The 21,327-nt window shown below is 43.8% G+C and overlaps 1 protein-coding gene across 1 annotated transcript in view; it reads right to left on the bottom strand.

The window, feature by feature from the left end:
- Positions 1–2,568: 2,568 nt before the first annotated feature.
- LOC136620004 (calcium-activated chloride channel regulator 1-like) overlaps positions 2,569–21,327 on the bottom strand; it is a 78,283-nt gene continuing 59,524 nt past the window's right edge. Inside the window, exons 12-14 of the mRNA XM_066594736.1 lie at positions 11,622–11,786; positions 4,662–4,892; positions 2,569–3,011 (exon numbers count right to left, since the gene is read on the bottom strand). Coding sequence (XP_066450833.1) covers positions 2,569–3,011; positions 4,662–4,892; positions 11,622–11,786 — 839 coding nt within the window. The remainder of the gene's footprint in view (positions 3,012–4,661; positions 4,893–11,621; positions 11,787–21,327) is intronic.

Here is a 21,327-nt window from a genome sequence, read left to right as displayed (position 1 = left end):
CCTCAGTCACACAAGCACTGTTTTCGCACATTAGAGGAGCGTGAAAAGGGCGCCTCTATATGAACTAATGCTTTTCTATAGAAGCATTCACATGAAGGAATTTAAGACGTGCTAAATTCTCCCACCAACCAAAGATAGGACATGCGACTGCAAAGCTCACATCTAAGGTCTGTGGTGTGAGAAAAGATTGGACTTGACCTATCTTTGGTGCGTGCTTTCCATAGACTTCTATGGGAGGAGGAGTCTATGGAAACTCCTGAACAGGAAAATGAGATTACATATCTCATTAGGAGGATTTCTGCCAAGAAGCCCTATAACCTAGCCCCTCTCTCTAGCCCCACTCACTCTCCCTGCACTATGGGGATATCCAGGGGCGTACCTAAAGACTCAGGGGCCTCGGGTGCAAAAGTTCCCTGCCTGTAGTTTCCCACAGCTTGGGTGCCTGGCTCTGTCCTGACGTCATCTTGCATGTGCGGCGCGTCATGTGATCGGAACACAGTGTGTTCCCTGAGTAGCCGGTATGCATTTGTGTATTGTATTTCAATTCAAAATAGGGCCTGTAGTGACTATAATGTAATAAACCCCTTCCATGGCTCCATAGTGAGCATGCAGAGTACTTTGCTGGCGTTTCTTCTGGTCTCATGACCTGGAGGGGTGGGTCTTTTTGGATGATGGGACTCATTGTGCATTCCATATAATGCTAAGTATAGGGGAGTTTGTATAAGTGGGAGAGAGAGAGTGGAACTATGGGTAAATCCCCCATCACGTGAATAGGCAGCTGCTCACTGGAGCAGCTGCCCTAAAAAAAAGATCAGCTGCTCTAGGAGGGGAGAGAGAAGAAACTCTGCAGGTCTTTGGGATTTCCCCATAGCAGGGAGAGAGAGCGGGGCTATGGAGGATTAACCCATAGCAGGGAGAGACAGAGTAGGGCTATAGGTTAATTCCCCATAGCACCACTCTCTCTCCCTGCTATGGGGAAATCCCAAAGCCCTGCAGGGCTTCTTCTCTCTCCTACTGGCGCGGCTGCTTTTTTTTTAGGACAGCTGCTCCAGTGAGTGACAGCTAGCTGAGATCTTGGAAATTCTGAGATAAATAATTTGATTACAATTGATGAAGTTTATTGCATAAGCATAATTTTTAATTACATTGTGTAGCAAACTTTTTGTTCCAAATTTGTAACAATTAGTTTCTGATGTCTTATGTCACAAACATTTAGAAAATATCTATCAGTACCTTAAAACTTTGTGTTTGTCACCCGAAAAACGATTTATACAAAAAATTCCTACTATGCAATAAAACATGTGTTTTTTCCTTATTAGTGTTTGCATAAAATCAGTAAACGTACTGCCAATCAAGTAACAACATTTATTCATATACAAATAAGACAAGGCATCAAAAAATATATATTTTTAGTTCTTTGGAAAAAAACGCTGTGCTTGCTATGTCACATGTAACTGATAATGAACTTTTATTGAGTAATAACTATGGTATTCTACCAATTGTGACATGTCATTGTGCACTGCAGGTGCAGACTTTGCAAGTCTGCACCTACCAACAGAAAGTATGCCTCAGATTTCCAGGCAGTTCTAGACTAGCAAAACAAACTGATGCATTGATCGTGAGCAATTACATATCTGCTTGCAATCTGCCATGATTGGGTGTGATACATGCAGTGATATGTTGCATTGGATATAAGGCCAGCTAAAATGCTGGCTCAATTGGTACAAAACCAAACTTCTAACTCAATAAAAACACATTACAACTTAAAGGCTTATTCAGACGGGTGTATATCGGTTGTGAGGGGCAAAGAGAGGGTTGGAGAGGGGCGAGAGCTCAATGCACTAGCTCCCAGCCTATCCTCCCTTCTCCCCTTCCACAGAGGGGCAGCGTATATCGGCAAGGCGTGAAAACCCGACTGATATACGCCCGTCTAAATAAGCCCTAAATGTTATACGAGCAACACAAAATTGACATTAAATTCCTGGTAACAAAAAAATATGTTTTTGATACTTAGTGTTGTTTGTGTATAAATAAATGTTATTCTTACTTGATTTGGATTAGGTGTACGGATTTTGTTTTTGTTACCTGGTGTTATACAATGAATAAGTTTTATTTGCTAAAGGAAGAATACCACTTTAAGTGGAGTTTAAAGGCTTATTTTCATCTCAGGCAATTATGGCCAAATTCTAAATGCCCATGTGTATGAGGAGGCTAGATGTGGCCAGGATAACGGAAGCAGCTAAGCTGTAACTCTCATAAAAATTAATGGGAGTTATGGAAGCCATGTAGCACCGCAAGGTACATTCTTTCCATAGCTTCAGAGTTACAGTCACAGCATGGCTATTGGTGCTACACTGTTTTCCTAATGCCCATTAACTTCTATGAGAATTACAGATAATGAGTAGCACAGCCAGCTTGGCTGTTTCCACAGTCCGGTCCACCTCTGGAAGCTACATACAGACAGGTTTTCCCAATTCACTCATTATTATCTGAGCTGAGAATAACCCTTTACTATGGGAGTTACAATGTAATGTTTATTCCCTACTAGCAAATACAATGCTTATGTTCTCATACTCTTATTTGCGGATTCTTCTTTCTTTGGCTGCTGACAATGCAGGTAGTGATACTTATAATGATGCAGATAATAATTACCGATGAACATACTATCAGTGTAAGTGTAGTTATATTCAGCTGATCTGAACTGGCACTTGTAGGTCCCGGTGTGGGAGCCGGGGTGGGAGCAGCTGTGGGAGCTGGTGTTGGTGGAATGATGAGAGCGGCCTGGGCTATATTAGAGACATCTGAACTTTTAGCAGCTTTATCAATAGCTACCAAAGCAAAGAATAAAATGGTTCCATTTTCTATAACAACATTTTCTGGCACGAATGAGAATGTTTCTCTGTTTCCTGCTTCTTGTGGGGAGATACCAGAAATGTTTACTTGAGTTGATCCAACAAAGTTGTCTCGAAGGTCTTTAGGGTTAATGCTCATCCGTAAGTCATAGCTCTTAGCTGGTGACAGAAATGTAAAAATATATCAGGTCAATCATTCAAATAACCACAAAAACTTTTTATTTTAGGATAAGCAAGTCATATTGAAGTAGAAACTTTCTAAAACACATGAAAGACCTATCCATGTCGGAAATAATGAGGAAATCACAAGACTAAACTTTTTTTTACATTAAAAATTATTGTGGTTTTGTCAGAGATTAAAGAAAATATATTCTTATCTGGATCGTCATAGTTATAGGAGAAGAAAAGTTACCTCAAAAGCAAAATATTGTCCACTTTAGACATTCTAGACTTATTAGAAGGGTGTCCTGATGACCTCTCATAGAATCTACCATGATCAGCTGTTATCGGGGAACCATGAAGCATTTGACAGTTCTCATTAAAGGGAATCTGTGAACACTTTTACGTAGTGCTCCCTGATGGCAGCATAAGACAGTGACAGGCATGCTGATTACACTGATATGTCTGTTTTATGAATCTATGAAGAAGTATGTCATGAATTTAAAATGTATCTGTAATAACAGACAGAGGACTACAGGAAGTAGTCCTTGAAATTAATGAGCTGATGGCTAGAAACTGGCCACACCACCTTTTAACCACTGATTGTCAGCTGTCTTCTTATTACTGTGCCTAGGGAGATACAGTAGCTGTCAATCAGTGGCTGGAGGATGGGATTGGCTGATGCTAGTCTGTAGATCATGAATATTCGGGACTACTTCCTGTACTTCTCTATGTATATGCTGCTACTGATAAATTGTAAATTTATTACAGCATAAAGGTAATGACTGATTTTCTTTTAATCAGTGGTTTGTGATGTAATGAATGGATATGTTCAATACATCAGAGAAAGATGGTATCTGTAGCTTCTCTTACAGTAGCTCTGGCTAAGGCGACCCATACACATTAGCTATAGATAGGCTGAACTCATCAATTTTGGTGGAGCCAGCCAATCATCTAATGTGCATGACTATGGCAGGTTCCCAACTCTTCCATGATAACAGATGTCAGGCAAGATAAGGATTGAGTAGTTGGATTTCAATTTTCAATCCTTTTGTTCTTTGGACATAAGAAGCTGCCATAGGTGTCTGGCCAAGGTTTCTCCCCTCACTGCACATGTATGCTTGGCTGAGCGTGCTTGTGTATAGAAGGGATCAGCTGTCAGTTGAAGAAGTGTCCAGCCAATAGCTATACAATGTGTATGGACAGCCTAAAGGATGGAGGTTGTGAATAGGAAACGCCTCCAACTACAATCACAGAATTTCCTGATTTCAAAATGGTTGCTAAACCCGACAACCTGTTAAAAAGGATACAAAAATTTCTTCTTCCATCTACATGTGGTTGTTTAACTAGTTCCATGAAATAAACACTTCTAATTCTTCTAAGATTAGTTTTTTGTCATTACCAAAGCTCTACATATTGATTTGTGTAGGTTAATCATCCTCACAGCGAAAGTTTGTGGTGAAAATATTTTTCTAGAGTTGTGGTTGGTGACCAAGATCACCCATTCTTCTAAATAAAGCTTGATGTATTTCACCATAAATGAGTGATTTTTATTTCCCTTGGCAAGCCAATGTATGAATACAGAAGGATGGTAATGCCAATACACTGGTCATCTTCGCTTGAAAACTATATTGCATAGAAATGTCTCACCAGTTCCCTGGTCCAGTTCATCCCCGGTGGCTGTCCAGGATAAAACAATACTTTCATTCACTATCTTTGCCTCTAAGTCAGTTATTTTATCTGGGTTATAAATGTCTGTTGGGCGTACAGCCGGTACATTAGTTATCTCAAAAGATCCCCCAGAAGCAGTTCTGCTAAACGTGTCCACAACAAGTTGTTCTTCATTGACTACAGGTCTTGGTGGATTCATGGCGACCACCCCTAAATAAATGAAAGAATACATATACGTGTTAAATTGATTTTTTGGTGTGTATCATCTTTAGTTTGTGTTAATTCCTCCTTTAAACACATATTAGTAATAGTCAATGCAATTCAATTATTTGCTGCACCATTCTGCTATCATTGCGGAATTCCTTGTAAATGTAAAATGTAACGTTTAATAAATGATAAATAAAAATGTCTCTAAGGACAAACAACATCCAACAAACACTACTTCTCGCCTGGTTACCCAGATGGAATAGCTGAAGTAGTAAGAACTAAAGAAATCTTCAAGAGCGGCACAAAATAGGCAGCCTATGTTGACAAACAGCCACACCAAATGTATGTACCCTCAGTGTAATCAAGTCTGTTCGGTCAGAAACGATAGGTAAGTATTGTTTAGGTGAGGTGCAGTAATTCCACCAACACCTATTACTCCGTACTGTAATGTACTCCATGATAATTCCCTGCCTTTCAATATTATTCTCTAAAGGCAGAAACTCTTTTGTAACAACCGGTTCATTCGTAACAACTGGTTTGACGCGTTTCTGCCGTGTGACCGGCTCTTAAGGAACCAAGACAAACCTATCTATCAATTCGTAGTGCTAACCGAAAGATAGCGAAGGACCTTTAACCCCTTGAGTGGTACGCCCGGAAATTTTCCGGGACCAGCTCCACTGCCCATAGCAATATAGCCCGGAAGATTTCCAGGCTGCTTCACTATGGGAGCTGCAGAACACACTTCCATAAGCTGTGGCAGTGTGCTCTGCCTGTACAGACCCACACAGAGCAGTGCAGGACTTTGAAAAACAGAAGCAGGAAGATATTGCCGATCTGCCGTCAATCTCCTGCTTCTATTTTCAAAGTCCTGCACTGCTTTGTTTACAGGTTGCCATAGAGACCATCGGCTTGTCAGAAGCCAGCTGATGGTCTCTGTGGCAGGGAGAGCTGGTGCTTGGCTGTCAGAGGATAGCCAGGCACCATCTCTACACAGCAGAGAATGGAGAAAACCTCAGATCTCTGCTGTGTTAAACCTTTACATGCCGTGGTCTATACGACCACAGCAAGTAAAGGGCTGACAGAGGGAGGGGGCTCCCTCTGTCAGAGGATAGCTGGGCACCAGCTCTTACACAGCAGAGAATGGAGAAAACCTCCGATCTCTGTTGTGTTAACCCTTGAAATGCTGCGGTCTATGCGACTGCAGCATGTAAAAGACTGTCACCATCGGACCCCCGGAATGTGATCAGGGGGTCCTGATGGTTCTCTGTGGAAGTCCCCTAAAGGGACAAAAAAAAGAAAAAGAGTTAAAAAAAAAAAAAGTTAAAAAAATTGTTAAAAAAATAAAAACACTTGTCTGCCTTTACTTTGTAAAAAAATAAAAACAATATTACACATGTGGTATCCCTGCATCGTAATGACCCAGAGGAGGAAGTTAGTACATTATTTAACCCCTTAATGACACGGACCCTTTTTTTCCTTTTTCCCCTTTTCTTTTTTTCCTCCCCCATTTAAAAAATCATAACTCCTTTATTTATTCATCGACGTCGCTGTATGAGAGCTTGTTTTTTGTGGGACAAGTTGTATTTTTCAATGGTGCTATTTAAAGTTCCATATAATGTACTGAAAAACTTTTACAAAATTCTAAGTGGAGTAAAATGAAAAAAATGACATTCCGCCATCGTTCAGTGTGTTTTGTTTCCACAGCACACAAACTGCAACAAAAATGACCTGATAACTTTATTCTATGGGTCAGTACAATTACTATGATACCAAATTTGTATAGTTTTTTTTTTTGCTGTAGTACTTGTATTTTTTTTCAAAGACATTTAATTTTTTAAAATTTTCTGCTGCATCTTCTGTGCGCAATAACCTTTTTATTTTCTCATCGATGTACTTGAGCAAGGGCTCATTTTTTGCGAGATGTCCTGTAGTTTACGTTAGTACCAATTCGGAATACATATGACTTTTTGATTGCTTTTTATTGAATTTTTCAGGGAGACAGGGTGACTGAAAAAGTGCATTTGTGGCGTTTCTTATTTTTTTTTCGGACTACGTTCACCGTGTGGGGTAAATAATGCACTACTTTGATAGATCGGACTTTTACGGACGTGGTGATATGAAATATGTATTTTTCTTTTATGATTTAGATTTTTTTATTATAGATACGGCAAAAGGAAGGTGATTTAAACTTTTATTACTTTTTTTTTTTTAACTGTGAAAAAGTTGCGAAAAAGAAAAAAACTATTACAATGTGGTATTGGCATAATCGTACTGGCCTGTAGGATGATTTTAATATATTATTTATACTGCTCAGAGAATGCAGTGAAAAATAAAAATAAAAAACATGCCAGAATTACAGATTTTGTTAATCTTGCCACAAGAAAAAATGGAATAGAAAGCGATTAAAATTTTACATGTTCCAAAAAATTGGATAAATGAAGACTAGAGTTCATCACGCAAAAAACAAGGCCTTCTAGAACTCTGGCAATGGGAAAATAAAATGATATGGGTATCGGACACATGAGCGCTTTTTATGCGCTCGTCCGATAAATTATAGAACAAAAAATCGCAGATCGCACCTATCTGCGATCTGCGATTCCTGTTCGCTTCTGTATATGCGCTCAATGGGGCCAGCGGCAGCAGCGCCGACCCCATTGAGAACATATAGAAGACAAATCATTCTTCTCTGCCACAGCTGTAACAGCTGTGGCAGAGAAGAACGATGTTTGCCCATTGAATTCAATGGAGCGGCAATACAGCCGCTCCATTGAAAGCAATGGGCTGCCGGCGTGCGCGGGGTGAATTGTCGGGAAGGGGTTAAATATATAAACCCTTCCCTGCAATTCATTCTAAAATGTGTTAAAATAAAAAAAAATTGTATACTCACCTTTCCGCTGCAGCCGGAGTCCAGCCGCGGCCGCTGTCAGTTCTCCTGAACTGCTTCTCTGCACTATTCAGCCGGCGGGGCTTTAAAATCCCCGCCTGCTGAATGATCTGCCTCTGATTGGTCACAGCCTGACCAATCAGAGGCCGGTTTCACTCACACACCCATTCATGAATTCATGAATGGGTGAGTGACTGCTGCCTCTCAGCGCTGAGCCAATCAGGGGCAGGTCTGACTCACATCCATTCATGAATTCATGAATGGGTGTGAGTGAGGCATGCCTCTGATTGGCTCAGCGCTGAGCCAATCAGGGGGCAGGTCTGACTCACACCCCCTTCACACCCACTGCAGGACGGCCGCTCGGAGCTGCCGGCAGAATGTGAGTATGCAATTTTTTTTTATTTTAACACATTTTAGGATGAATTGCAGGTAAGGGCTTATATATTTAAGCCCTTACCGACAATTTATCCCGGGCTCGCCCGCAGCGCATTGCTTTCAATGGAGACGGCTGTATTGCCATCTCCATTGAATGCAATGCGCTGGACAGCTCCGGCCCGTTTCTAATGAAACGCGGCTAGGAGCAGATTTTCGGGCGATTTGCGGGCGACTTGCGCGCACCGGTCACGCGATTTGTGGATGCGCATCCGTCATGCGATCCGCAAATCGCGGCAAAAAACGCCCGTCTGACTAAGCCCTAAATGTACAAAAATAGCAAACCATAAAAAACTGTATAAACTCGGTATCGCCGGGATCATGCCAACTCAGAGAATAATGTTATCACACTATTTATTCTGCACGCTGAATGCCGTAAAAATGAAATCCAAAAAACAAATGGCAGAATTTCTTTTTTTTCCCCCAATCTTCCTACAATTTTTTCTACAAAAGCTATGCAATACATTATATATACCCAAAAATTACGCCATCAAAACGTACAACTTGTCCCGCAAAAAATAAGCCCTCATATGGCCGTGTCAATGAAAAAATGAAGAAGTTATGGCTCTTGGAACGTGACTGCAAAATTAGTTGAAATTAAATTAGACCATTTAAAAAACCGGCCCTGGTGGGTCTGACAGGGTGGTAAGAAACCCGCCACTCAAGGGCTTAAGGGAGGTAAAGGAGTCACTAAAAGTACCCCACATACAGAAGAGCTGCGTTAGAGCTCCTGCACACTTGCGTTTTTCTTGCGCGTTTTTTTCACGCGATATCGCTGCATTTTTTTCAGGCGATTGTCAATGGGACTTCCTAATGTTAAAAACGCATGGCACAAAAATTGCAAAGCACAAACTTGCGATGCGTTTTTAACATTAGAAAGTCCAATTGACAATCGTGTGAAAAAAAACGCAGCGATATCTCGTGAAAAAAACGCGCAAAAAAAACGGAAGTGGATATTCACCCTTAAGTAGGGATTATGGCTATATAGTAAATTGGAGGTATACCCCCATTGAATTGGATTAGTTCACACCCAAATTGGGCAGCCCTCCAATGCTAGCCATGATGATCTTTCCAAAATGAAGGGCTAGATCATCATATGGAAACTTAATAATCTATATACTGATGTCAATAGATACTGTATATGAGCCTGCAAAGCCGAGTAATATAGCCTAGAGTAATGCCCTAAAGGTTGAGTGGTGCTACATCTATCCCTATACTGCTATCAAAATACAAGGGACAGGCTGAGTAACAAAAATTGGAAAAGGTTGGGGTGAGGTACACCAAAATAATAAAGCAGCAGACAAAGCCTGTAGCCTCCAGTCTTGATGGTAGACCAGTCTGCTACAATCATTATGCAAGCAACATCTCTTTATGATGGTTTAGGGGTTTGGAGTGTATGATCAAACTATAACCAACTCCAAATGAATTGCTAAATGAAGATGCATGAAGAAGACTACTTCAGCTCAACCCCTTAATGAGATGGCCTATTTTGGGCTTAAAGGGGTTGTCCCGCGGCAGAAATGTAAATTTTTTCTCTTCCCAGTCCCCCTTCTAAAGCAAACATACTACACTACCCCTGGAAAGCGTTTTTAAAAAGCGTTTCTACTCACCATTAGCTCGTTTCGTGAACTTATAAAAATTCTTCTTTCAAGATGGCCGCCGGTCCTTTCCCAAGGTGCACCGCGGTTTTCTCCCATGGTGCACTGCGGGTCTTCTCCCATGGTGCACTGTGGATGTTCTTCAGCTGTCTGAGCTCCATTGCCGATTCCAGCCACCTCATTGGCTAATCGGCACCATGTGACGGGGGCGGAGCTACGCGATGACGCTGAGAAGGGGGAGGAGCCAGGACGCAGCTCGTGAGAAAGGACCTTACAGAAGGGGATTCCTGTCTGCGCAAGCCCGACTGTTCGTGCGACCAGACAAGCAGTTTGCTCGTCGCCATGGAGATGGGGACGCCAGCACCAGGAGGGCGTAAGTGTATAACTTCTGTATGGCCAATATTTAATGCATGATGTATATTACAAAGTGCATTAATATGGCCATACAGAAGTCCTTAACGCCACTTGCTTCTGCGGGACAACACCTTTAAGGCCACAACGATTTTTGGCGGATTTCATCTCCATTATTCAAAAGTCATAACTTTTTTACTTTTCTGTCGATGCGGTCGTATAAGGGCTTGTTTTTTGCGTGGCGAACTGTAGTTTTTGGTGCCATTTTTGGGTACATAGACTATATTGTAAAACTTTTATTATTTCTTTTATGATAACAGGGAGAGAAAACGCATCAATTCTTCCATAGATTTTTGGGTAGTTTTTTCAGCGTTAATCATGCAGCATAAATGGCAGAATCTATTTTTTTCTGCAGGGCGGTGCGATTACAATGATACCAAAATTCTCACTTTTTGTGTTTTTTTTCCACTTTTCTGCAATAAAAACCTTTTTTTTGGAATTTTATTTTTTTCTAAATCTCTGCATTCAAAGTCCTGTAACTTTTTTATTTTTCTATGTACGTAGCTCTGTGAGGGCTTGTTTTTTGCAGGACGAGTTGTAGCTTTTATTGGTACCATTTTGGGGTACATATGGCTTTTTGATCACTTTTATTGCGTTTTTAGAGAGGCAAAACGCTTAAAATTTGCATTTTGCCTCAGTTTTTTAAGCGTTTTTTTACGCTTTTTTGTGCAGAATAAAAAGCATGTGCAACTTATTGTACACGTCGTTACGAATGTGACAATACCATATATGTGGGATTTTAATTTTTTTTTTTTACTTTTTTTAATGCTAATATGAGAAAAAACATTTTTTCTTTTTTGTACATTTTTATTGCCTTTTTTTACACTATTTGTGTCCCTCTGGGGGACTTACAGCACTGATGATCGCTGTGATAAGGCATTGCAGGACTACTGTCCTGTAATCCCTTATCGCTTATACAGCAATCACAGGCTCTGGCAATACAGGACGCCAGTATCTGCCATCCTGTTGCCATGAAAAGCAGCCAGGCTCTCTGCGATAACATCGCGAGAGCCCGGCAACTTAACAGAGGGATTGCGCTCCCTCTGTGAACCCTTTCCGTGCCGCGATCTACATGGGAAAGGGTTAACAGCAGGGGCGCATCCCCGCTGCTACAGCAGGAGGCCAGCTATCACTGACAGCCGGCTCCCGCTGCTGGATAGTACAAGATCTATTATGATCTCGTGCTATCCCCAGGACGTAAGTGTACGCCCTGTTGCGGGAAGTACCCTGCTGCCAGGACGTAAACGTATGCCCTGGAGCAGGGAGGGGTTAATTCCATGTTACACTTGTTCTCCAGTAAATATTGTAATTTTGAATGGAAGACAGTGAGCAATAAGAATATAAAATATAACAATACAATACATAACTGAACATCTAAAACGCAGCAGTAATGATATGTTTTCCTACCATTCTCCACATAGCCTGGTACATAAAGAGCTCGGTTTCGGGGAAGTATCAAACGACTCTTTTTTTGGCTGCTTTCTACATGCACTTTTAAGTTGTATCTTCCATTAAGTGAGAAGGATGTAAAGTATCTTGAGTAGATCCCATCATTCATTGCAATATCAGCACCTTGGAGAGAACATAAAATATCTTCAATAGTACAAAAAATGAAAGTACACAAATGTTCATTGAAGGGGTACTTCATGTAAATGTTGAAAGTTGGCGCATCTACAATTCCCATGTTTGGAAACAAAAATTAAATTACAAATATTTATTGTATCTCTCTAAATATAAGACTCACTTTTAAAAGAAACGGGCTTGTTTGTAGCAATTTGTCTTATTGCTTCAGTGCATTTAACATGAAAAGAATGGGCACAGCTGCACCCACCCCTGAATAATAGTGGGGTGTTCAGCAAATATATATCATACAGGTTATACAAATATCATCTAATCTGTCCATTCAACTACACTATTAACCCCTTCAAAACAGCTTGTTTGTGCCTTATGACCAGGCCAAATTTTGGTAATCTAGTATGGGTCACTTTAACAGATAATAAATGTTTTACACATTCAAGTAATCCTGAAATTGTTTGTTTTTCATCACATAATGTACTTTATTTAGGTGGTGAAAGTAGACTGACACAATGTGAATATATTTCTTAAAAAAAACACCAAAAGTGTATTTTTTGCATAGTTTCAACTGCCTGTCTGCAGGTCTGCAAAAAAAAATAATTTAAGAGCTGTTTTGGTTATTCCAGTTAATCTTTATATTTTCAGTATGCTGAATTCGAAAATGACCTCCGTTTTTTCATAGGACATCACGTTTCCAGCGAGCATTGCCTTTAGCGAGTACCTGCCCGCTCGAGACCAAAGGTTCGGGTGCCGGCGCGGGGGAGCGGTAAGTAGCGGCAGTCAGCAGGAGGGATCGGGGTCTCGAATGGGCAGGTACTCGCAAAAGGCAATGCTCGCTCGAGCAATTGCCTTTAGCGAGTATACTCGCTCATCTCTATTCTTTAGCTCTCACCATATCATAGGAATCCCATAACGGAAAACCTTTTTCTTACCCTTGAACCAAGTTCAGAGGTCCTCAACACACTGTTTGAACACTTTATGAGGCGCCCAAACTTTATCTTGATCCCCAAGTTTTAGTCCGAAGTATGCGAAGTATACTTTTTTCACAAAGTCTGTAATATTCAGCTGTTGCTTCAACACTATATATTCACCACATATGAAATAGAAACTGTTATGCGAATTAATACACTTCCGCGGAGCCATAACGCTAACTTGGGGAAACACGATTTAAGAATGACGAGCTAACACAAAGAGATTGTGGGAGTTACTCCTTCTCTTTCCGTTTATCAGCGGCCGCAGCAGCAGGGAGCCGGTGTCACTGGCAGTGGCGGCAGACACTGAGCGGGGGAGAGAGATGTCAGCAGCCACAGCAGCAGAGACGGCGTCTGGGACAGAGTTGAGAGGCGGCACAGCAGCACAGACACGTCTGCGGAGGGAGCTATGAGGGAGCAGATAGCCAGAGGAGATGCTCTGCGGCTTCGTAGGTCACAGCCCAAGGGCTTCACCAGGGGAGATGGGAGGACACAGCCTCACAGCAGGGGGATTCCTAGAGCGGCTGCAGTATCACACTGTCAGCGCAGGTGCCGCCTAGCAGTTCGCAACGGGGAGAAGGAAGGGGGATGGCTGCTCCAGGGAGAGTGATTGCTACGGTGTGCTAGGACCTTGCTCATGGTAGCCAATCAGTTTTTCTTCCTGTCTTACATTAAGGCCGGTTGCAGACGGCCGAGTTGTATCCCTCTGCGAGAATTCTCACAGCAGGACCCAACCCGAGCCCCTGCAGGGAGCAGTGCTGTGTTCACCTCTCCCGTGGCTCCAGCTCTTTGATGTGTCGGCTGCCGGCCAGCTGGCGCATGCACAGAGCGGAGCCGGAAGCCCGAGAGTGACATTTCTGTGCAGGCCTCTGCGAGACCCGCACAGAAATAGAGTATGCCGCGATTTGTTTTCCGTGTGTGATTACACGCGGACAAATTGCGGCCGTCTGCCAGGGATTTTTTATGCAATCCTATGGCAGCTTCCACGGGCAGAAATTCTGCAGGAAATCCCGCCACAGAATTTCCGCCCGTGTGCAGGGGGCCTAACAGTAGAGTTGGAGACAGACTGAATTGGCAAGAAAGTTTCTTACTACAACAAACTTTTCTGGTCAGCGTTACGAGCAGCAGTCACTCTGATGACATCATTGAGACCTAAGCAAATCAGGTCCTGATGACGGTACCTGAGCCACAGACTGTTAGTAACAGCCTGTTTCAGGGAATTCACCCACTCAGGGGGACACGATTGCCCGCTGAGAGAAGAATATAAATTTACATCGCTGCTGCACAGAGCCCGGCAAGCAGCAATGTAAATTTACGGTGGGCGGTCATGAAGTGGTTAACGTAACAGAGGGTAAATGTGAACTCCAATGCATTGGAAAAACCACAAAGACATTGCCTGGTAGTATGAATGTACACCTTTCTAGCATAAATGCTGCATTTTTAAACATTATGTTCCTAGGTGTGCACTGGTCCATATTGAAGAACCAAACAGCATCAACATTAAGGCTTTTACCCACTAGCGTTTTTTTAACGCTGCGATATAGCTGCGTTTTTTTCAATGGGACTTTCTAATATGAAAATCACATTGCACAAAAAACGAACGTTTGTGCATTTGCGATTTTTGTGTGATGCGATTTTAACATTAAAAAGTCCCATAAAAAAAAAATGCAGCAATATCGCAGTGTTAAAAAAAGTGCTAGTAGGTAAAAGCCCTTGGGGCTCAGTCAGACGAGCAGATATACACGTGTTTTTCCGCCTGTGCGGACAAAAATTCGCACCTGTCGGAGAAAGAACATATGGGTGGCAATGGACTTGGTCATGCAGCCTTTTGTCCGCACATGCGGTGCGTTTTTTTCCGCGTGGAAAAACGCGCGTATATCCACTTGTGTGACTGAGCTCTTATAGCAATTGTTCACATTCTGCATATAGTTTATAACTAGAGATGAGCGAGCACCCAAGTGCTCGGGTCCTCGTTATTCAAGTCGAGCTTTTCGTAAAATTCGAGAGCTCTACTCGAGTAACGAACCCCATTGACTTCAATGGGAGATTTGAGCATTTTTGTACGTGGGCCGCCGGGTGGCGAGCTTTTTTTTTTTTTTGATTCGTGATGCTCGCTCGAGTAACGAGCACCATCGAGTATGCTAATACTCGAACGGGCATCAAGCTCGGAAGAGTATGTTCGCTCAACTCTATTTATAACAGGTCTGAAATACTTAATAAAAAGCAGTCTTCCGCATGTAGCAACCAGATTGAATAAATATCTGAAAATATCATAAAATAAAGGAAAAAAATAATATAGTGACATCTAGTGGCCAAATCACACAATTACAGGCTGAAAATGGTTTGTACAAGACCATAGGAAAAACCTGAAACAGTGACATCCTATGGTGAACTGAAATATTACACTGAAAATGGTCTATACTTTTCTTTGTAAACAGCTTTTTCTCCCTCCTGGACTTTTGAGGTTGTTTACTATGTGCAGCCCTATTCCAATTAATATTGCTACATTGCGTAAGTTGAATGTTACCAAGTAGTGTTCATCTTAACCCAATAACGACCAAGCACTGTAAATTTACGGCGCTTGGTCCCGGTCTTAAAACCCAGCCATATGTAAAATTACGGCGGGGATTAAAGCCTCTTGCTTCTGCAATCAATTAGAAGCAGGTTGGGTTGTCAGCTGCTAGTCACAGCTGATAACCCAGAGGAGAAGGGAGAAGTGGTTTTTAACCCTTTCTGCCTTCTTCTTTTCCAGGTACATAGCACTCAATGAGCGATATGTACTAAAAAAGTGAAAGTGGAAGTATAACCCACTACACGAGCCGGCAGTCACGTGACTGACGCGATTCCCTGCTACAGCAGAGCTACAAGGTCCCAGGAGATCCTGATCAGTTCTGCCAGTGACTAATGGCACTACAGGGAATGTTTCTCCTTGTAACTGAGGCTCCTAGGAATGCCTCAGCTATGAAGGGGAAAATGTCAAATACAAAAAAAAACAAAAACATGTGAATGTCCCCCAGAGGTCTTATATGACATCATGGGGGACATAAATAGTAAAAAACATAATTCCATACATAAGTAAAACAAAATTGCAGAATAAGAAAGAAAATAACCCAAAGCTGACGCCAACCAAAATCATCGCTATATGCACCCTGTAGTCCAAAACCATACATATTATATATCAAAACGTCCGAAACAAAATGAGAAACCCATTCCTATACTTTATTTTAGCGTAAATATACTAATTTAAAAAAAAATAACGATAGACGTTAAAATAATAAGTTTTTTAGCTTTTTATGCCCAATAAAAAACTGGAAAAAAAAGTCAATGAAAAAGATATTTAAAAAATAGCCCTATATGTCATGGGTAATAAAAGGCAGCTAAAGGAAAAATAATAGGACAGTAAAACCACCACATGGGTATAACCCCTAAAAAGTGTCTGGTCTCTAAGGTACAAAACAGCCTGGTTCTTCAGGGGTTAAAGTAAATTTGTCACCATTTCTCTGCAGCTCTGAGGGCAGTATAAGGTAGTGATGAGCACACTGATTACCGTGATATGTCTTCTGTATGTATCTGTAGTGACTTCCATATATTAATGTATCTCTAAAAATATAGTTGCATTGAATTACTGGATGCCTTTTTATTATATAGCACTCGAAGGCCTCGTTCAGACAATCTTGCCGCTATCAGCACTAAAAAAGCGCTTGAACGGGCAGCTGGCTCTTTCTCTCCCTGCTCTGGGAATCCTCGAGGGATATCCCCATAGCATGGAGAAAGAGGGCGGGGCTATAGGGCCTCTCATAGAGAACCCCCATAGCAATTATATAGGGGGTTCGATTAGGGTGCAGGATCCCTCTAGCTATGCCCTTCTCTCCCACGCTCTCTGGGGAAGCCCTGTAACCCGGCTCCCGTCTCTTTCCACGCTATAGGAAAAATCCCTTGGGGAGAGATCTGGTGGGAGTCCCTTACTGCCCCCTCCCCCCACTTCTGGGCGGGAGGAATAACTTGCTACTTCAAGCAGGGCATTTAAAAAGTGCAGCCGAGAAGCACATTATGAATGTCCTGTTGTAAACTATTGTTAGTCCCCACAGGGATTAAGGGAACCCCCAGGAGGTCCTCTCATCCGCGAGGGGACTAACAGACGTTTACAGCGGGACATTTAAAATGTGCTTCCGGGCAGCATTTAAACTCCCTTATGTAAGCAGATGAGAATCTATTCCCTGCGCAGGAGTTTCCATAAACTCCTGCTCCTATATGAGTCTATGGAAACACTTGCACAGCGCACAGCAGGGACATGCAATGCGGGCATTGTAGCCATGTATGTTCTATCTTTGTTAGATGTGCTAATTTAGCTTGTCTAACAATCGTCCACATGAACACTTCTATAGGAACTAGAGATGAGCGAACGCGTTCGTCCGAGCTTGATATTCGTGCGAATATTAGGGTGTTCGGGATGTTCGTTATTCGTAACGAACACCATGCGTTGTTCGGGTTACTTTCACTTCCTTCCCTGAGACGTTAGCGCGCTTTTCTGGCCAATTGAAAGACAGGGAAGGCATTACAACTTCCCCCTGCAACGTTTAAGCCCTATACCACCCCCCTGCTGTGAGTGGCTGGCGAGATCAGGTGTTCGCCTAATATAAAAGTCGGCCCCTCCCGCGGCTCGCCTCAGATGCGGTGTGAGTTAGATGAGGGACAGTGCTGTTTATACCGGAGCTGCTGTAGGGAAAGAATTGGTAGTTAGTGTAGGCTTCAAGACCCCCCAAAGGTCCTTATTAGGGCCACTGATAGCTGTGTGTTGGCTGCTGTTAGCAGTGGGATTTTTTTTTTTCTCAAAATCGCCTCTGCAGACCGTTGCACCTGGCATTAGGGACAGAAGTGCTGCATAGGCAGGGAGAGTGTTAGGAGTGAGTGTAGCCTTCAAGAACCTCAACGGTCCTTTCTAGGGCCATATTTATCCGTGTGCAGTACTGTCCAGGCTGCTGTTAGCTGTGCTGCATTTTTTTGGGGCTTCTCAAAATCGCCTCTGCAGAGCATTCCACCCTCCATTGATTCTGCAGGGAAAGAATTGTATAGGCAGGGCCACAACACAGTTATTATTCATAGAATATACGCAGTGCTGCCTTTTGGTGGAAAAAAACTGAAAACAAATCTATTTGTCCAGCCTCTGTCCGTCCTTACGGGCGGTGGACACGTGTGAGCTGCGTGAAAAACATTGCTAAATCATATGCACCCAGCTACGCTTTACTGCTGGCTTCGCCATTTGCTTTCCTTAATTGGGAAAAAAAATACCTGCTCTGCCAGAGTTATAATAACTCTGCTACCCTCACGTTCTGTGACACATAAGCAGGGACACAGCACAGTTATTAAACTTCTCATGTTCATAGAATATACGCAGTGCTGCCTGTTGGTGGGAAAAAACTGAAAACAAATCTATTTGTCCAGCCTCTGTCCGTCCTAACGCCTGTGGACACGTGTGAGCTGCGTGAAAAACATTGCTAAATCATACGCAGCCAGCTACGCTTTACTGCTGGCTTCGCCATTTGCTTTCCTTAATTGGGAAAAAAATACCTGCTCTGCCAGAGTTATAATAACTCTGCTACCCTCACGTTCTGTGACACATAAGCAGGGACACAGCACAGTTATTAAACTTCTCATGTTCATTGAATATACGCAGTGCTGCCTGTTGGTGGGAAAAAACTGAAAACAAATCTATTTGTCCAGCCTCTGTCCGTCCTTACGCCTGTGGAGACGTGTGAGCTGCGTGAAAAACATTGCTAAATCATACGCACCCAGCTACGCTTTACTGCTGGCTTCGCCATTTGCTTTCCTTAATTGGGAAAAAAATACCTGCTCTGCCAGAGTTATAATAACTCTGCTACCCTCACGTTCTGTGACACATAAGCAGGGACACAGCACAGTTATTAAACTTCTCATGTTCATTGAATATACGCAGTGCTGCCTGTTGGTGGGAAAAAACTGAAAACAAATCTATTTGTCCAGCCTCTGTCCGTCCTTACGCCTGTGGAGACGTGTGAGCTGCGTGAAAAACATTGCTAAATCATACGCACCCAGCTACGCTTTACTGCTGGCTTCGCCATTTGCTTTCCTTAATTGGGAAAAAAATACCTGCTCTGCCAGAGTTATAATAACTCTGCTACCCTCACGTTCTGTGACACATAAGCAGGGACACAGCACAGTTATTAAACTTCTCATGTTCATTGAATATACGCAGTGCTGCCTGTTGGTGGGAAAAAACTGAAAACAAATCTATTTGTCCAGCCTCTGTCCGTCCTTACGCCTGTGGAGACGTGTGAGCTGCGTGAAAAACATTGCTAAATCATACGCACCCAGCTACGCTTTACTGCTGGCTTCGCCATTTGCTTTCCTTAATTGGGAAAAAAATACCTGCTCTCCAAGAGTTATAATAACTCTGCTACCCTCACGTTCTGTGACACATAAGCAGGGACACAGCACAGTTATTAAACTTCTCATGTTCATTGAATATACGCAGTGCTGCCTGTTGGTGGGAAAAAACTGAAAACAAATCTATTTGTCCAGCCTCTGTCCGTCCTTACGCCTGTGGAGATGTGTGAGCTGCGTGAAAAACATTGCTAAATCATACGCACCCAGCTACGCTTTACTGCTGGCTTCGCCATTTGCTTTCCTTAATTGGGAAAAAAATACCTGCTCTCCAAGAGTTATAATAACTCTGCTACCCTCACGTTCTGTGACACATAAGCAGGGACACAGCACAGTTATTAAACTTAGATAATTCATTCACTAGAGGCAGTGGGGCCTTTCGTTTTCCAAAAAGGGCAAAAATTATATTTGGCCTGCAGTCTTGCGCCAATTTATTTCCTGCCTGTGAAATCAAATCACTGGTAATACAGCATGCTGAGGGGTAGGGGTAGGCCTAGAGGACGTGGACGCGGCCGAGGACGCGGAGGGCCAAGTCAGGGTGTGGGCACAGGCCAAGCTCCTGATCCAGGTGTGTCGCAGCCGACTACTGCGCGATTAGGAGAGAGGCACGTTTCTGGCGTCCCCACATTCATCGCCCAATTAATGGGTCCACGCGGGAGACGGTTATTAGAAAATGAGCAGTGTGAGCAGGTCCTGTCCTGGATGGCAGAAAGTGCTTCGAGCAACCTATCGTCTACCCGCAGTTCTGCGCCGTCCACTGCTGCCAATCCGAATCCTCTGTCTGCTGCTCCTCCTTCCTCCCAGCCTCCTCACTCCACTACAATAACACCTGCTCAGGAGCGGGAGCACTCCCAGGAACTGTTCTCGGGCCCCTGCTTAGATTGGGCAGCAGCGGTTCCTCTCCCACCAGAGGAGTTTATCGTCACTGATGCCCAACCATTCGAAAGTTCCCGGGGTCCGGGGGAAGAGGCTGGGGACTTCCGCCAACTGTCTCAACAACTTTCTGTGGGTCAGGAGGACGATGACGATCAGACACAGTTGTCTTGCAGTGAGGTAGTAGTAAGGGCAGTAAGTCCCAGGGAGCAGCGCACAGAGGATTCGGAGGAAGAGCAGCAGGACGATGAGGTGACTGACCCCACCTGGTGTGCAACGCTTACTCAGGAGGACAGGTCTTCAGAGGGGGAGTCAAGGGCATCAGCAGGGCAGGTTGCAAGAGGCAGTGCGGTGTCCAGGGCCAGGGGTAGAGGCAGGGCCAGACCGAATAATCCACCAAGTGTTTCCCAAAGCGCCCCCTCGCGCCATGCCACCCTGCGGAGGCCGAGGTGCTCTAAGGTCTGGCAGTTTTTCACAGAGACGCCTGACGACCGACGAACAGTGGTGTGCAACCTTTGTCGCGCAAAGCTCAGCCGGGGAGCCAACACCAACAGCCTCACCACCACCACCATGCGCAGACATATGATGGCCAAGCACCCCGCAAGGTGGGACAAAGGCCGTTCACCGCCTCCGGTTTGCACCCCTGCCTCTCCCCCTGTGCCCCAACCTGCCACTGAGATGCAACCCCCCTCTCAGGACACAGGCACTACCGCCTCATGGCCTGCACCCACACCCTCATCTCCGCTGTCCTCGGCCCCATCCAGCAGTGTAGTTCAGCGCACCGTTCAGCCGTCGCTTGCGCAAGTGTTCGAGCGCAAGCGCAAGTACGCCGCCACGCACCCGCACGCTCAAACGTTAACCGTCCGCATCGCAAAATTCATCAGCCTTGAGATGCTGCCGTATAGGGTTGTGGAAACGGAGTCCTTCAAAAGTATCATGGAGGCGGCGGCCCCGCGCTACTCAGTTCCCAGTCGCCACTACTTTTCCCGATGTGCCGTCCCAGCCCTGCACGACCACGTCTCCCGCAACATTGTGCGCGCCCTCACCAACGCGGTTACTGCCACGGTCCACTTAACTACGGACACGTGGACAAGCACAGGCGGGCAGGGCCACTACATCTCCCTGACGGCACATTGGGTGAATTTAGTGGAGGCTGGGACAGAGTCAGAGCCTGGGACCGCTCACGTCCTACCCACCCCCAGAATTGCGGGCCCCAGCTCGGTGCTGGTATCTGCGGAGGTGTATGCTTCCTCCACTAAAGCACCCTCCTCCTC

Source organism: Eleutherodactylus coqui, chromosome 3 (genome assembly GCF_035609145.1).
Source record: "Eleutherodactylus coqui strain aEleCoq1 chromosome 3, aEleCoq1.hap1, whole genome shotgun sequence".
Lineage (NCBI taxonomy): Eukaryota > Metazoa > Chordata > Amphibia > Anura > Eleutherodactylidae > Eleutherodactylus > Eleutherodactylus coqui.
The sequence above is the reverse complement of the archived record's forward strand: the minus strand, read 5'-3'. Positions and strand labels throughout refer to the sequence as shown.